This window comes from Babylonia areolata, chromosome 22 (genome assembly GCF_041734735.1).
Source record: "Babylonia areolata isolate BAREFJ2019XMU chromosome 22, ASM4173473v1, whole genome shotgun sequence".
Taxonomy (NCBI): domain Eukaryota; kingdom Metazoa; phylum Mollusca; class Gastropoda; order Neogastropoda; family Buccinidae; genus Babylonia; species Babylonia areolata.
In genome coordinates, this window is record NC_134897.1 from 19888843 (window position 1) to 19906342 (window position 17500).

Genomic DNA, 17500 nt, shown 5'->3' on the forward strand with positions numbered 1-17500 from the left:
ACAAAAGGGAATACATTTTTTGCAGAGAAAATAGGAGGGGGAGGGGGAGTGAGAAATAAAAAATTGCATACAACTGCGGCCGATATTCATTTTTTCGCTGTGTAGATATGCGTCCGTTTGTGTGTGTGTGTGTGTGTGTGTGTGTGTGTGTGTGTGTGTGTGTGTGTGTGGCTTATGGGTCAGTCATTCTGCAAGCTTATTGATTACAGTCTTGTCTTGTTTCAGTTTCACTTTCAAAGAGTCGAAGCGTGCGAATACAAACACGAGCACACAAACACACACACACACACACACAAACACACACTCTCTCTCTCTCTCTCACACACACTATCTCACTCCCCCCCCCCCCCCCCCCCAAACATTTTTGTGGGGGAAGATTTCTCTGCGCGCGTCAGAGAAATCAGACGTAATCTTTCGCCCCACTTAAAAAAGGCAAGATCAGAGGGAAAAAGAGCGACGATGGTCTATGACCACTTAATCATTGACAGCAAGAAGTATTTTCTGGATGGCCGTGGTGGTCTGAAGGAAAATAGATAAGGGTGGGGCCGGCCAGTTCGGAAAGCATGTCCTTTCCTGGGTTTGGGTGAGAAAGGGAACCATGAAATGTGTACACCGGTTGAATTGTCTGTCTCAGGTGACAGTGACACTGTTGTGACATGGTTGGTGAACCAGAACAGCCCCGCTGAACTGTCTTCTGTTTGCACGTGCTGCCAGTTGGAGAGCTCGGCGTGTACATATGACACACATGATGTTAATAAACCTTTCTCGTTTTTACTGTGGAACGTTAATGGTTTGTATTCTAAACTTGCTGATTCTGATTTCGTTGCGTTTATTTTCAAGTTTGATTTTGTGTGTTTAGTTGAAACTTTCATGGAAGATTTTCGCTCTAACATGTTCTCTGGTTACACTTCATTTTGTAAACCAGCAGTTAAGTTATCAAAACAAGGGAGACGATCCGGAGGTGTGGTGTGTCTGATAAGGAATGAATTGTGTCCGTTTGTTAAAACTGTCGATGTGAATCACCCTAATTTTTGAGTCTTTTTAATTGATAAGATATTATTTGGTCTTGATAAAGATATCCTGTATTTTTGTTCGTACATTCCTCCTGAAAGCTCCCCTTTTTATACCTACTTTGATATTGATAATGGAATACATATGCTGGAAGATTGCTTGACTGATTGTTTATTATTATATGATGCTTATATTATCCTAAATGGTGATTTAAATAGTAGAACCTCTAATATATGTCAATATTTCTCTGATTTCTACACGCAGCATGAAAGTCATTCTGTCAATAAGTCAAGACATTCACAAGATAATCTCTTGAACAATTATGGTAAGTTGTTGTTGAATTTGTGCACTGCATTAGATTTATGTATTTTAAATGGAGTATGTGAGGGCGACCTCCAAGGTTGCTATACATACATTTCGGATGCTGGATGCAGTGTTAACGATTATTTTATATTTTCAAAAGATCTCTTTCATATTGTTTTTGATTCATGTAAACTAATTGTATCAGAACGTATTGACTCTGACCACCTACCTGTAACACTTCACGTTGTTTTCCCTAGAGGTAAAAATTTTGATGCAGCTGAACAAAAACAGGACATTGTCATTGAAAAAATCATATGGAATGAAGAATATGCACAACTGTTTCGTGATACTTTAAGTAATGAGCAGATTAGTACAAAAATTGACAATGCAATAAATTTGATAGATGTTGATGTGAATGATGCACTAACATTGTTGAATGAATGTATGAAGGAAAGTGCGGAGTGTATGAAAAGACGTGTGCGTGTCAATAACAACAAGGTACGTGATGACTGGTTTGACCATGAGTGTGCTATGAGTAAAAGGGAGGTAAGAAGGTTATTACGGATAAGTCGACGGACATTAAAAGTGGAAGATAAAAATACAAATGTAATTGCAAGACGAGAATATAAACATTTATTAAAGAGAAAAGAGAAGGACTTCAATAAATCTTTAATGGATAAGCTTGTAACATCTATACGTAGCCAAAAGGAATTCTGGAATAATATTAATAGAGTTTCGAAGAAAAGAAAACAACCTAGACATACTATTGATTGTGACACTTGGTTTCAACATTTTCAGTCTTTGTTACAATCGAATGTTGATAACGAGCATAGTGAAGTTGCTTATGATGATGATGCTATGATTGATGATGAAGCAGATCTTTACATGAACCGGCCAATTTCTAATGAAGAGGTACTACTGGCATTAAGAAAACTTAAAAATGGTAAGGCAGCTGGTCCTGATGGAATTGTTAGTGAACTGTATAAAAATTCTTCTGATCAAGTAGTCCTTTTTTTCGTTAAGCTGTTTAATAAACTGTTTGATAATGGTGTATACCCTAATTACTGGATAGAATCTATTATTTTGCCCATTTACAAGAAAGGTGATGTAAATAATCCCAATAATTATAGAGGTATTTCTTTAGGTGATATAAGTGGTAAATTATATGGAATAATTATCAATAAAAGATTACAGGAATGGGTTGACGAAAATAATATCACTGGTGATTATCAAGCTGGATTTAAAAAAGGATATTCTACAGTAGACCACATGTTTACGTTGCTTTCACTTGTTCAGAAACAGTTCTCCTTTAATCGTAAATTGTATGTCGCTTTCATTGATTTTGAAAAAGCGTTTGACTCTATTAACCGAAATCTTTTATGGCCTGTTTTACTAAGGAATGGTATCAGAGGTAAACTTTATAATTGTATTAAAAGTATGTATAATGTAGTAAGAGCTAGAGTTCGTTGTGGTGCCAAACTGACTGAATTTATCAACTGTACAGTAGGGGTTAGACAGGGTGATCCTTGTAGCCCAATTTTATTTTCTCTTTTCATAAACGAACTTGCAATTCAGGTAATTACGAATGGGAGACATGGAGCTGTATTTTCAGTTGATGCCTTTGAATTGTTTATACTTCTGTTAGCTGATGATGTTATTTTGATGTCAGAAACTGTTGTAGGTCTACAAACACAACTGAATTCTTTACACCGTGCGGCAGATTCACTTCAATTAAGAGTAAACATGACTAAAAGTAATATCATAGTATTTCGTAAGGGTGGTTATCTGAGTAGCAGGGAAAGGTGGTTGTATGGTGATGAGTTAATGCCAGTTGTTAACGTTTATAAATATTTGGGAATATTTTTCTCCACACGTTTGAGTTTTGTTGGTGCTTGTAAAGATTTAGCAAGTAGGGCTAAAAATGCTTTAATCTGTATTATGAAAAAGTTACATGTGTTCAATAATACCTCTTTTGATTTATTTATTAAGCTGTTTGATGCTCAGGTACAGCCAGTTGTGTTATACGGTTCGGAGTTGTGGGGCCTAGATAGAGCCGCTGTTCATTGTGAATCAGTTCATACTTTTGCTTTGAAGACATTTTTAGGTGTTGAAAGGCAAACTCCTAATGATTTAGTTTATGGAGAAACAAATCGGTACCCGATGTATTTAGTTGCTGCAGTTAAATGTATTCGTTATTGGTTAAGGTTATTAGAAATGGATGCCAACAGATTACCTCGTAAAGCTTATGATATGCTATTTGATTTAGATACTAAAGGCAAAGTAAATTGGGTAACAAAAATACGTCACTGTTTATTTGAGTATGGGTTTGGTTTTGTTTGGTTAAACCAAGGTGTTGGCAGCATTCAGTCATTTATTTGTGCTTTTCGGCAACGTTTGATCGATTGTAGATGGCAGAAATGGTCTGATCATATTCAAAATAGTGAAAGATTTGATTTTTATAGGAATTTCAGCAATGGCCCAGACTTGAAACCTTACCTGATGTTAAATATGGATAGACATTTGAAATATATAACAACAAGATTCAGACTAGGTATTTCTGAGCTAGCGGTTCATCATTATAGATACAGAATATGTAATGACAATGATCTGATTTGTCCATTATGCAAAGATTCGATAGAAAATGAAATGCACTTTGTCCTTTGTTGTCCAGCTTTGAGGAATATTCGAGAATCATTTATTAAGCCAAAATATTATAGACAACCAAATATGTTTAAATTGAACTTGTTAATGTCCTCAACATCCTGTGAAATTGTTAGAAACCTTGCTTTGTATTTATATAAAGCTTTCAAAGTCCGAGAAACTATTACGTCATGAAAACACTGTTTTGTTGCTAGGCTAGTTTTTCATTTGAACTTATGTTATATCGAGTTTTTTTGTGTATGTTGTATTATGTGTAATGTTTTTGTTTTTCTTTGTTTTTTTATTGCTGTCTGTTCATATACCCCTTCATTAGGGGCCTTGGCCTATATGAATAAATCATCTTGAATCATCTTGAATCTTGAATCCCCCCCCCCCTCCCACACAAACAACGGACGTCTATATAGACTGTGACACACAGACACACTCATCATCATTATCCGTCCTTCAGTCTGCACCTTTGCCCATCTCCAACCCCGACACACACTCTCAATGACACTCTTACCCTTTCGTTCCTCTCTCTCTCATACACACACACAAACACACATACACACACACTCTCTCTCTCTCGCGCGCATAATAGTAGATCATCAACATTTGATGACTCATATAAAGGAGAATAAATCTGCGAGATAAATATGCACGCATACTCCAACATATACTTTCTTAATGCCTGCACTGTACTCACTCCCCCAAATTCTATCCCTCTTGTCGTAAGCGCAAGCAATGTTACATGATATAACATGAGAAAGCACGTGAGAGCAGAGAGAGTTGAGCTCCCGTAAAGAGAGAGAGAGAGAGAGAGAGAGAGAGAGATGCTTTTCGTTTACTTTTTCTTTTCTTTTTTTTCCACGGGTACTGCACAGCGTATGTCTTCGAAGAGTTTTAGTCACATCGAATCGGTTCTCTCTCTCTCTCTTATGGGCTAGCCTTTACTGCCCCCACACCCCATCCCACGCACATACACCCCCTCCTCCCCGCCCCCTTCCCCATTTCAGCTTAACGGAAGCAAACATGGGGTAGTTCTACTTTGATAGCCTGTGTTGATTCTGACTGTGCCATAATCCCCTCTCTCACCCCTCCCCCCCCCCCCCGCCCCCGCCCCCACTCCCACCCCTCGTCTATTCGGCGTAAACAGACAGACAGGCTGAAAATAATAATAATAAACATCATAACACTGTGTGCGTATATTGGTATGACTGACACTGACACCAACAACAACAAAAAAACCTCTTGCTTCCATGTTCAATGTCTCACTGACATGAGCGCCCTTTCTTCCTGTGTTTCATTGATGGTTCTTTTTACTGGCTTTGTGTGATCATTGTCATACTGTACAAAGTCATATTTGAACTGATCCCGAGCGAAGCTGTCAACAAGGACACACGTACTGTCTTTCTGCCGATAGCCCTCCCCAATCCTACGTTTCAGACGGCTTTCTGTGCAGCGCGGTCGGTTGTCGAAGCCACTGGGGAAAAATGAGAGCTCGTTTTTCTTTGCCCTATTTTCTGTTTGCACAAATTCAGTTCTCCTTCGCTACCCTCCCCCTCCGCCCCCCTTACACCTTTCACCCCCACACCCTCCCCTTCCGTCTGTTCTACAAGGACATGTTCCTAATTTTATCTTTTGGTATTTTCGGTGGGGGCTGGGGTATATGAATTGAAGATTAAAGTCGGATGGAACGGAGAATCGGGAAAATGGCCCCTTACACGCTATGGGCTCAGACAGTCATCGAAACCGAAAGCCACTATTTGTTGTTGCTTTTCTTTTTACCTCCTTCCTATCTTTCTTCTTTACTGCCTCCCTCTCTTTCATTCGTCTTTGTCATCCGCTGTTGTTGTTTTTCCTGTGTCTTTCCCTCCCGACTCTCCCCTTTCACTTGTACACCTTTCCCTTATGTAAACCGAAACCAAAGATTTCTTTTTAAATGTTTTTTTTTTTATCACTTTTCTTCATTCCAGTATGACCTCCTTTCTATCCCCCCCCTTCCCCCGTCTCTCTCTCTCTCTCCCTCTCTTTCATGCCTTCTCCTATTTCCCTTTTAAAGATTCTTTCTGTTTGCAGTACGATGTCTATGTCAGCTTTCCTGTGTCTACATTCGCTTTCGTTTCCGCGTAAGCGCGCGCATGCGAACGCGCGTATGTGGGCGTGCGTGCGTGCGTGCGCGCGCGCGCGCGCGTGTGTGTGTGTGATTAAAAGTATGTGTGATGTGTGTTGTCACAACAAATGTTTATGGAATCAGTACAGTTTGCATCGTAAACATCAATTTATGTATATTCTAAAAACATATTAATAAACAAAACAGTGCACACAAGGTTATCAAATAGCACGGGAAAATTATTATAACAATTGGGGTCGTTTTCAAAAGGCACGGAGAGAGAGAGAGAGGGGTGGGGGAAGAAGATGCATCCGTGAGTGTGTGTGTGAATAAAGAGATACAGAGGGACAAGAGAATCGGACAGAGCAATTTTGTGAGGTTGTGAATTCCCACTCACAAAGTCAGTGGCCAGTTCAACTTCACGTTTATACGCGCGCGCGCGTTTGTATGTGTGTGTGTGTGGGGGGGGGGGGGGGGAGTGCGTATGTGTGTGTGTATGTGTATGTGGGTGTGGGTGTGTGGATGTGTATGAGAGAGAGACAGAGACAGAGTGTGCATTCGTGCGTGTGTGTGTGTGTGTGTATACAAACGGAGCCAACAAACATCAGAGACATTACAAGTCCTGTTGGCGAGTGTCGATTCGTGGAGAAGGGGAGTGGAGGTTGCAAGAGGGTGAGTGGGGGGCAGGCGGAATGAGAGAGGGAGGGAGGGAGGGTGGAACTTGAATCGTACGCTTTGACCTGTTATCGTGTTGGAACCGTTGGGTAGGCTGCAGTCATATCTTGGTGTTCTCTCCTTTTTTTTTCTTAGCAGCAGAAACCACCACAGTTATAACGGGAATGGGCAGAGGATAGGACAGTGTAGGACAGGGTAGACAACGGTTCTGAAGGACAGAGCAGAATGGGACGTCATAGCACATGAATGGACAGGAGAGCAGAAGCCAGGAGTTGTTTGTGTCGAAGAATTAAGGACGCTTTGTTTTCAATACCTTGATGATGATGAATAATGATGGGGGGTGATTAAGATGCTGCTATATGGGTCCGCTAGGATTTGAGACTACTCGACAAGACTGTACTGTAATAATATATCCCGGCGTCAACCAGTCTATGACATACAGACACGTGCAGTGTTGGTCTGAAAATCCGAGCAACACTCCCAAAGATGCCTCCGTGAAGTCAGTGATCGACGGCTGTGTGGACCCAGTATTTCCATTTGAGCCCACAGAACACTTAATTCTGGGTAGGAGCAATGTACTGACCCCACCCCAACCCCCACCCCCAAACAACAACAACAACAAACAACACGAAAAGACAACAAACAAACAAAAGAAATAAACAAACAGGACCTCACAGGACAGGGCGGAATTGATAAAGATATCAAGATGGGACGTGGCGACAGAGAAAAATCGTAAGCTAAACGAGACAGGACAGGACAGGATAAGACAGAACAGCTAGAGATAAGACAAGACAGGAGTGGTAATGAGATGACGCAGCACGTTACAACCCGACACGACACGACACGACACAACACACAACACGATGCGACATCTAGATTCCCAAGGTTAACAGATACCTGCAAAGACAAAATCCCTCTCTCTCTCTCTCTCTCTCTCTCTCTCTTGCGCGCACATGTTAGGGTCTACTCCTGTAAGAGTAAAAAATACTTTGTTAATAGCAAAAGAAAAAGGAAGGAAAGAGAGAGAGAGAGAGAGAGAGTAGGGAGGGAGGGGAAGGGGGGAGGGTGCGGAATAGGAGGGGGTCAGCGGACAGATAAACAGACAGACAGACAGACAAGACAATCAGACAGTGAGATAGCCAAACAGTTTCACCGCAGTTCATAAATAAGCCTTGATTTCTCCCTCATGTTGCAAGCACTGAACGACACAAGTTTGGAAGCGTAACTGCTGCTTTGCTGGCTGTACAAGAAAAACGAAAAGTAAAAAAATAAAATACCCCACCCCCCTACCCACACAAATCAGGATGCAAGTTCAGCTGCTTTTTCTTTAAAAAAAAAAATAAAAAAGGAAGAAGAAAAAAGCATTCCTGATTCAAGCCATCTGTAGTAGAGGCTTGGCAGTTGCTGGGGTGAAGAGAGAGAGAGAGAGAGAGAGAGAGAGAGAGAGAGAGAAAGGAGGGAGGGAAGATGGGAGGGGTAGTGTAAGGAACTACAACAATATCATTTCAGACTTAACTTGTTGAGAAGATGAAGGAGGAGGAGGAGGAGGAAAGGGTGGTATTTCAGGAGTTTTTGTGCCGTGTCCTGAAAATGCAACCACGGGCATTAACGAAAACATAGAGAACAAGGTATGGACAATTTGCCTTTGTGAGGCGTGGAGGCTGATTGTCAGAATGGCGAGCTGCATGAGGTACACATGTCGTTCTTAGCACAAACGTGGTGGGAAATCTCCCACAAGAAATCTCCGCTCTTCCTCTGACTGTTACCTTTTGAAACCTCCTCATGTCAATACAAGAACCTATGGTGAACGTTCTTTCTTCTTTGCTGCTCCTCGCATCTGGAACAACCTTCCTCATCATATCCGTGCATCTGATTCTACTTCTGCTTTTCGCTCATCACCAAAGACTCGTCTTTTTAAAACCTATCTATAAGTACTCTCAGCTTCCTTTTCTCCAACACCACCCATGTCAGCTCACTTTGGGTGTATGTAGAGTGGGAAATGGAGAGTGTGAGTGGGGGGAGGGTTTTTTGAGAAAGAGTGGTCATGAATGTTTTATGTTACTTGTAATATTTTTCTTTCATGTAAAGCACCCTGAGCTCTTAGTGAGAAAGAGCGCTATATAAATGTACATTAATATTATTATTGTTATTATTAAATCGTCACCGAACTTAACAACAAAACAAAAAACAACCAAAACCTTCTCCAGTGCTTAGTCTTTTCTTCCCAACCGACTTTTAGGGACACGTGGCCATGCGTGACTGTTTATTGATTTCGATCATGTGGTCAGGTGATACCCGTCTGTTGACAAACCCGAGCGTGAGCTGGTTATCGTGTGCGTCAAGTGCGGCGGGTGTTCATGTTTGACAACAAAATCAGGCACCAGCTGACGTGTGGAAACTGCAGTGCTCCTTTTCAGCGTGGGTGAACCAAGGATGTGATACTGGCTTACTTGTGTGTGTGTGTGTGTGTGTGTGTGTGTGTGTGTGTGTGTGTGTGTGAGAGAGAGAGAGAGAGAGAGAGAGTTTGTGTATAGGCGGATGCGGGCGCGCGCGTGTATATATGTGTGTGTGTGAGTGAGTGAGTGAGAAAGAGAGAGGTTGTGTATATGCGGGTGTGCGTACGTGTGTGTGTGTGTGTGTGTGTGAGAGAGAGAGAGAGAGAGACAGGGAGAGAGACAGAGAGAGAGAGTATATGCGTGTGTGCGTCTCTCTCTCTCTCTCTATCTATCTGCCCCGCTCTGTTTTTTTGTTTGTTATCTATTTGCCCCCCCCCTGTATTTCTGTTCCTTCCCTCTCCATCTACAGATGACTGCACTGTTTCTACCTACCATTTCTCTCTCTCTCTCTCTCTCTCTCTCTCTATATATATATATATATATATATGAAAATTGGTTCTCTCACTTCCGTTGCGAAAAAAAAAATCGGTCGGTTATGTTTTGGTTGTTTTTTTTTTCTCTCACTCATCGGTAATTTTAAACGAAAAAAGAAAAAAAAGAAAAGAAAAGAAAACTATGCAGTTTTCGCTAGCTTGTAGTGTGTATCGCCGCTCTTTCACGGCGTGGTATTCACTCCACGATCAATGATTTCTCTACTGCAGTGAGGATTCATTTTCAGCTGGGCCTTTTGTCAAGGACTATGACTCTCAAACTATGAAGCAAGATCGCTCAGGCTCTTTGTGCTGCAGCCCTGCGGGTCTAGTTGTCATTTGGGAACCATCCCAACGCCGACTGCCCTAAAGCTTTCTTGGCCGAGAGAGTGGGGATGTAACTTGGATAAGACACTCTCCACCATTATCAAATTCTAACCAATATAGGTGGGACAGCAGTGGCCTCTTCTGCTGTTCTGGTAGTCTGACATGACTGACTTTCACACATATATATATTGATATTTTACTCTTGACCCCTCCAAAAGGGAGATGGAACCATATTCCTCCAGTCCTCATCAGGGCTGGATTAACTCACTCAGTACGGCCAGTCCTCTCTTCTCCTCTACACAGACCCCTCGGATGTCCAGTGGGTGTCTGAATGACCCAACCTTTAGCTTCCGTCGTCAGAATTGTGGTATTCTTTGTCAACATTCACCTCTTCAGTATAAGAGCGTTCCGCTTGCAATATTTTGATGGTGGTAATTGGGGTGAAACGCTGTTAACGTCGTCTCTTTCGCCGTTCGTATGGAGAGAGTTAAGATCTTTATAGCGCTATGTTTGCTCGGCGCTACGAATGTTTAACTCACTCAGTACGGCCAGTCCTCTCTTCTCCTCTACACAGACCCCTCGGATGTCCAGTGGGTGTCTGAATGACCCAACCTTTAGCTTCCGTCGTCAGAATTGTGGTATTCTTTGTCAACATTCACCTCTTCCGTATAAGAGCCTTCCGCTTGCAATATTTTGATGATGGTAATTTGGGGTGAAACACTGTTAACGTCGTCTCTTTCGCCGTTCGTATGGAGAGAGTTAAAAGTCTGTGGAACTGGCGTTGAGTTGGGAACGTTTTTAACGCTTACCAAACTTAGCTCAGCTACAATCGCTCATGAACACCCAGCCCAGTTTGACTTTAAAGGGCAGCCCCCATTCCACCCTCACCCCCAAACCTAAAAACAACCTCCCGCACCCCACAAACCACTGCAAAGTTGCCTCGCCTAGTGTGGGTGTCTGTTGCTGCCCCTGTCCCTGTGTGTGGCGTGTTCTATCAGATCCCCCTGGGGAGGTTTCCAAACTGATGACACGTCCATATCTTCACCTGGGTTCCTCTCTTGACTGCCTGTCTGTCTGTGTGTCCGTCTGTCTGCCTGTCTGTCTATCTGTACGCATTGTAGTTGTAAAGTTGTTGGTTTGTTGTTTGGTTTCTTTGCTCCGAGTCGGGACCCATTTAACTATAAATGAGATGCAGATGTCTAGGATACACGGAATCTCTGTTTATGTCTGCTCTGTTTCTCCTCTCTCTCTCTGTCTCTATCTCCCTATCCGTCTCTCTCTCTCTCTCTCTCTCTCTCTCTCTTAACCTCTCTATCTTTCTCTGTGTCTGCCCCCCCTAACCCCCCCTCCCCCCCCCCTCTCTTTCAAATTCTAATGTTTTTTTCCTACACCTCTAGCACAACCATACAACCACGAATAAGTATGGCACAATTTGGCCAACGAAATCATTGCTCCCTGGCCATGATCATGGACAGTTCAGTGACTCCGGTTTTTTGTTTGTTTGTTTTATATTGGGTGTTCTTTTTTGGCCATTTCATCTTCATACAAAAAATCTTGATATCCCCCTTGCATATTTTCGCCAAAAAGGCGTTTATTGCTCGCACATTAATCAGTTCAAGACTCATGCAGCTCATGAATACGTGGATGGTGAAATATAGCTATATCGCTCTCTGCAGAAAGCTTTTCAATTTGCTCTTTGAATCGAGACAAGAATCGCTTGAAAGCTTGTAGAAAATGAAAGCGGGGTTGATGGCGTCTTTGATGACACGCTTGACGGTCAAGTGCGTTGCACTGCGTTTTCTTTCTTTTTATTTTATTTTATTTTATAATCATATATATATATATATATATATATATATATTACAGAAGTGAAGGTGGTTTATTTGTTTATGGCCGGGAGGGGGAGGGGGGGGGGGTAGGGAATTAATTATGCCACAGCTCCTAACGAATACAAACGTCGATCTCTTTGAAGAACTGATTGACACTTGGTGGCCGCCGTGCTTGTGTGTGTGTGTGTGTGTGTGTGTGTGTGTGTGCTTCATCCTTTGGGACCATGAGGCATCGAGATTAATCCGGCCTATGTCAGGCCAGTGAGTGTAGAAAGGATGGGGCGGGTGGGGTGGGGAGTGACTGAGTGCGACTGAATGTGTGTGGAGAGTGCATGAGTGTTTTCTCCATTAGTCGTTTGCGCTGGTGATGGAAGGAGGCGGAGGACACAGAGTCAACATGAATGGCCTCCCCTGTGAAGAGTGAAGCGCCAAACCAGGCATGTTTCGGTTGAAATTTCTCATGAGCTCCGTCTCCACAACCCCTCCTCATTAGTTTAGCCTCTAGTTCCATAAATTGATAATCATATATCTATCTATCTATCTATCTATCTATCTGTCTGTCTGTCTGTCTATCTATATCTATATATCAACAACCATCTACCTGAAGATCTAGTCATCAGCCCCATCCACATGTAATGCGCAGCTTCTGTTTAAGCGTGTGTGTGTGTGTGTGTGTGTGTGTGTGTGTGTGTGTGTGTGTGTGAGAGAGAGAAAGTGAGAGTGTGTGTGTGTGTGTGAAAGAGAGAGAGAGAGAGAGAGAGAGAGAGAGAGAGAGAGAGAGAGTGTGTGTGTGTGTGTGTGTGCGTGCGTGCAGTGCGTACATGTGTGACCATGCACAAGTTTTTATATTGATATGCACTTGTATGTATCCTAATTTATACTGTATCTGTGTTTGTGTATGATTTTCGATTTATGTTCGTATCTTGTTATGTACTATCCCCCACTATTCCTTGTGACACCGGTACACTTGGTAATAAAGACATATTCTATTCTATTCAATCTATATGTATGTATGTATGTATCTACCTATCTATACAAACGCACGCTTAAAACGTGTTCATAGTGTTTAATCTCTTTGGCTCGGCTGTCAGTGCAAGAGAAAGAGAAAATGGGTGGTTGAGGTAGGAGGGGCAGAGAGGGAGGTAAACCCAAATATTCCACACCTCAGCTAATTACTGGGCGGCTGTGTGTGTGTGTGTGTGTGTGTGTGTGTGTGTGTGTGTGTGTGTGTGTGTGTGTGAACAGACGACCCGGCAATGGGTGAACCGGGAATAGGAGAGCCTGGGTGACACACCCCCATGACCCATACACACACACACACACACAATACTCACGGCCGTGGAGGGTTCACGGTTCAGATCCACGGGACAGATGAACGTGAACACCTTCTTCGCCGACTGGTCGTGGTTCCAGGGTCGCTCGATGGTGACCTTGACCCAGTATCTAAGGTAACCGTATTGACCTTCGAAAGAGCTGGGCGCGTTGCTAGGCAACTGGAACTGGAAAGGGTAAGTGTACTGGCCTGCTGTCAGTTCCCTCTTGGAGGCAGACTCCGATGCTGGAAAAAAGAGAGAGAGAGAAACAAAGAAATGGTGTGAAAACGACATTAGAATGATTGACGGGTACAACAGCCGAGTGGTTAAAGCGTTCAGCTTTCAATCTGAGGATCCTCAGTTCGAATCCAGGTCACGGCGCGTGGTGGGTAAAGGGTGGATTTTCCCCCCCGATCTCCCAAGTCATCAGATGCACAGACCTGCTTGTGCCCTAACACCCTTCGTGTGTACAGCGTATGCAGAGGATCATTTACGCACGTTAAAGATCCTGTAATCCATGTCAGCATTTGGTGGTTTGTGGAAACAAGAACATACCCAGTACACAGACCCCCGAAAATGGAGTCTGGCTGCCTGGTGGCGGGGTAAAAACGGCCATACAAGTAAAATCTCACTCATCTCTCTCTCTCTATCTCTCTCTCACACACACACACACACACACACGCACGCACACACACACACACACACACACACACACACACACATACACGTTAAATTGGAGAAAGACAGGCGAGAGAGAGAGAGAGGCAGACAGAGACAGACAGACAGAAAAAAAAAGACAGGGAGAAGAAGAAGAAGAAGAGAGGGAGAGGGAGAGAGAGAGGAAAGCGAGAGAGAGAGAGAGAGAGAGAGAGAGAGAGAGACAGACAGACAGACAGAGAGAGAGACAGAGAGAGAGAGAGAGTCAAAGAAAATTGGTGGAGAAAAATAAGGAAAACAATCAAAACGCATTACCTGATAAACATCTGTATTGAAGGCACATCCCGATTCCACGCAAAAGACGAATGATGGTTTTTTTTATTTATTCTGTAGTCTATTTATTTAAGACTTTCAGCGCACTTCTTGGTCTATTGTGGGTTCACAGCAAACTAAACGAAAATTTATTTAAACATCTATTTATTTTTTGTTACAACCGGTTTTTGTACTTGGGGATTATACCAGCAATGAACACACGAACACACACACACACACACAGAGACACAGACACACAGACAGACACACACAAACACAGACACACACACACACACACAAATATGACTTGACATACCTGAATATGTTTATGGCTCGGTTTGTATCAGTTGTTTTGCTCTACTCATGGTTGCGTAACGTTTTCGAAAGCCCACCCATGTTGCAAATTATGTCAATAAATTTCATTCTTCTAAACTAAATTATGAGCTGTTTCTTCTCCGTTGTGTGTGGGCTCTCTGTCTCTGTTTCACTACTCCTCTCTTTCCCTTTGCCCTGTTTCACACAATTATCTATTTCCCAGTGGAAAATACTGTATTGTATTTTTCGGAGTCATGAAAAATGGCAATCCTTTTGAACAGATACGCGTTATAAAATCCGAGTCCCCCCTCTCTCTCTCTGTGTCAGTCTACCCCCCCCCCCTACTGCCCCCCCATCTCTGTGTCTCTCTGTCTGTCTCTCTCCTCTCTCTCCCTTTCTTTCCCTCTTGTTCTCTCTCTGTCTATTTCCCTCACTGTCCCTCTCTCCCGGCAGACTCACATAACTACTGTGACGGCTACATTTTAATTTATTTTCAGACATCCAATCTATCCATCAAACCCACTCCAACACAACGCTGCCTTTTGGCGTCAGTGTCAAGGATGCTTGAAAGTGTCACATGCGCTACAATACATCTGAGTAAAAATAAAGAAAAGAAAGAAAGAAAAAAAAGATTGAAATGGGGAAGCAGCCTGAAGTACGCACAAACCAAACGCACTGGTCAGGTCTTGGGGACTTTCCAAAAAAAACATTAAGAGGCAGTTATCAACCCCAGAAGATGGACTGCACGAGAAACCACAAAACTGTTCATTCAACTTTTCTCCTCGAAACGCTTCGGTTTTATTTTGACGGAAATGTTGGATCTGTACAGACTGTTTATAGGTCTGTTTGTGCTATGTCTGTGTATCTGTTCCTATCCGTGACACACACACACACACGCACGCACGCACGCACACGCACACACACACAATCCCGCTCTGTCTGTGTCTCTCTTTCTCTGTCGCAAGTAGCATTCCCGTTTGTAGCAGGCAACCGAAACAGTGCGATGTCTGATTTGTGTTTATTCATTTGTGTAGTTAGAACTCTCAGACCGTATCTGTCCGACATCCACACACCCCAACTCCCCAACCCTCCCCGAACAAAGCACTCACAGCCACACCATGCTGTTTATTGAACCTCAAGTGCTACACTACCCTGCAACGTGTGACATTTAAACACAGGGCTCTCCAACTATGTTCATCAGTGCATGCGTCTTGGATGACAGTTTCCTTCTTTGTTCATTATGTTTTTGTTTTTGGGGTTTTTTTTTAAATAAATATTTTATTCGAGTTTAACATTTAATACATACAGACGGACATACAAAACCAACATTTGAAATCAACAATATTTGCTACTGTGCACCACCTAAACTGCAAATCAGGAAAACAACAAAACACCGTCTTCATACAGAGAAAAAAACAGAAACAAAAAAAGTCACATGCATTGCATAAAACAAGTAAATAAATGAAAGGAAAAAGAAAATAAATAAAAGAACAAACGTTACATTCGTGGTTGTCTTTCCTCCTCCTCGTTGCCTTCAATCATTTTTATGTATGGGTACCATTTTCTAGAAAATGCTATGGACATCATTTCCATCGAGTGTATATAATTTTTCGGTTTTATATATGTTTCTTAGGTCTGTTAGGAAGTACTTTATACATGGTTTGATTTTATTTATTCTGCATTTATAAATGAAATGTTTCGCCACTAGAATGATATAGTCAAATATTTCACCTGTTTTTGTAATATCATCATTTCCAAATAATACTAACTCTATATTAAACTTTACATTTGCACAATTTTCACACTTTTCCTTCAAGACATTCTCCAAGTCCCCCCAAAAGAGCTGAGTAAATATACAGTGCCATAAGTTGTGTTGAATTGTGTCTATTTCATTTTTACAGAAATTGCACATGTCGCTATTTGTTATTCCCATTTTTTGAGTATTTTGTTTGTAACCAATATACCATGACATATTCTAATCTGGAACCATTTCAATCTTACTTCCTTTATGTTTTTCACTTGTTTCATAGTGGTATCCCAATTTATTGCCATATCTAGTTTTTGCTCCCACTCGATAAAAGAATTTATATTGTGTAGAAAGATTGGTTCAAGTAATATATCATAATATATTTTAGATCCTTTCTTAACATTAGCTATTATCTGCAGTGCTTTTGGTTCTTTATTGCAAGTTTTGTCTGTGATAGTAATATTGTTTGTGCTTAAGTAACTTTTAATGGAACGTATAAATCCCATATATAGTAAATAATTAACTTAAACATCATATTTTTCTGTGAAATCTTTATGACTAAGGAAGCACCCATTTTCATCTACAATATCTCTAACCAGAAAAATACCTTTACTTGTCCAGTTTTTTAAATAAACTGTCTTATTACCGACTTTAACTTTGTCGTTATGAAAAAGTGGTTCTACGAGTGCCTCTTTGCTTCTTTTAACCTAACATGTTTTGTAAAATTCTCATATGCCCAATATACATCTTTCCAGAAACTATTACATTCAGCGTTTACAAATTTTCTTGGTCCGTACAGATCCAGGGAGTTGATTTTAAAGTGATTTTGATTATGAGTGATTTTAAAACAGCAATTCTACCAAGGGGTGTACATATACGTTTTGACCAAATCTTGAAAAGCTTCTTAGCTTCTATCAATTTGTCTCTTGTATTCACTTCAGTTATTTTTGATAGATCTTCTGTGAACCAAATGCCTAAAAGTTTATATTTGGGGGGGTTCCATTTCACTTTCTTTTCTAGTAGACACCGGTGTTTTGAGTTCTTCATTCTTCCTAACCAGACATTTAATGTTTTATCATAGTTAATTTTTAGCCCTGAAAATTCTTCAAATTCCTCTAGTGTTTCAAACAACTTTTCATACGATTCTTTATCTCCTTCTAATGTGAATGTCGTATCATCAGCAAACTGACTAATTTTAAAGATGGTATCTAATAAATTTATGCCTTTAATTTCTTCATCTTCCCTAATCTTGCACGCCAGAATTTCTGAGCATAATACATACAGGTAGGGTGCGACTGGATCTCCCTGGCGGCATCCTCCTTGTATTTTCAAGCCTTTGGATACTTTACCGTTCACAATGACATATGATTTTATATCCTTGTAAAAGGTGTG

The 17500-nt window shown here is 41.5% G+C and overlaps 1 protein-coding gene across 1 annotated transcript in view; it reads right to left on the minus strand.

Moving 5' to 3' along the window:
• LOC143297275 (arrestin domain-containing protein 3-like) overlaps window positions 1-17500 on the minus strand; it is a 216104-nt gene that overhangs the window by 10379 nt on the left and 188225 nt on the right. Inside the window, exon 4 of the mRNA XM_076609532.1 lies at window positions 13099-13322. Coding sequence (XP_076465647.1) covers window positions 13099-13322 — 224 coding nt within the window. The remainder of the gene's footprint in view (window positions 1-13098; window positions 13323-17500) is intronic.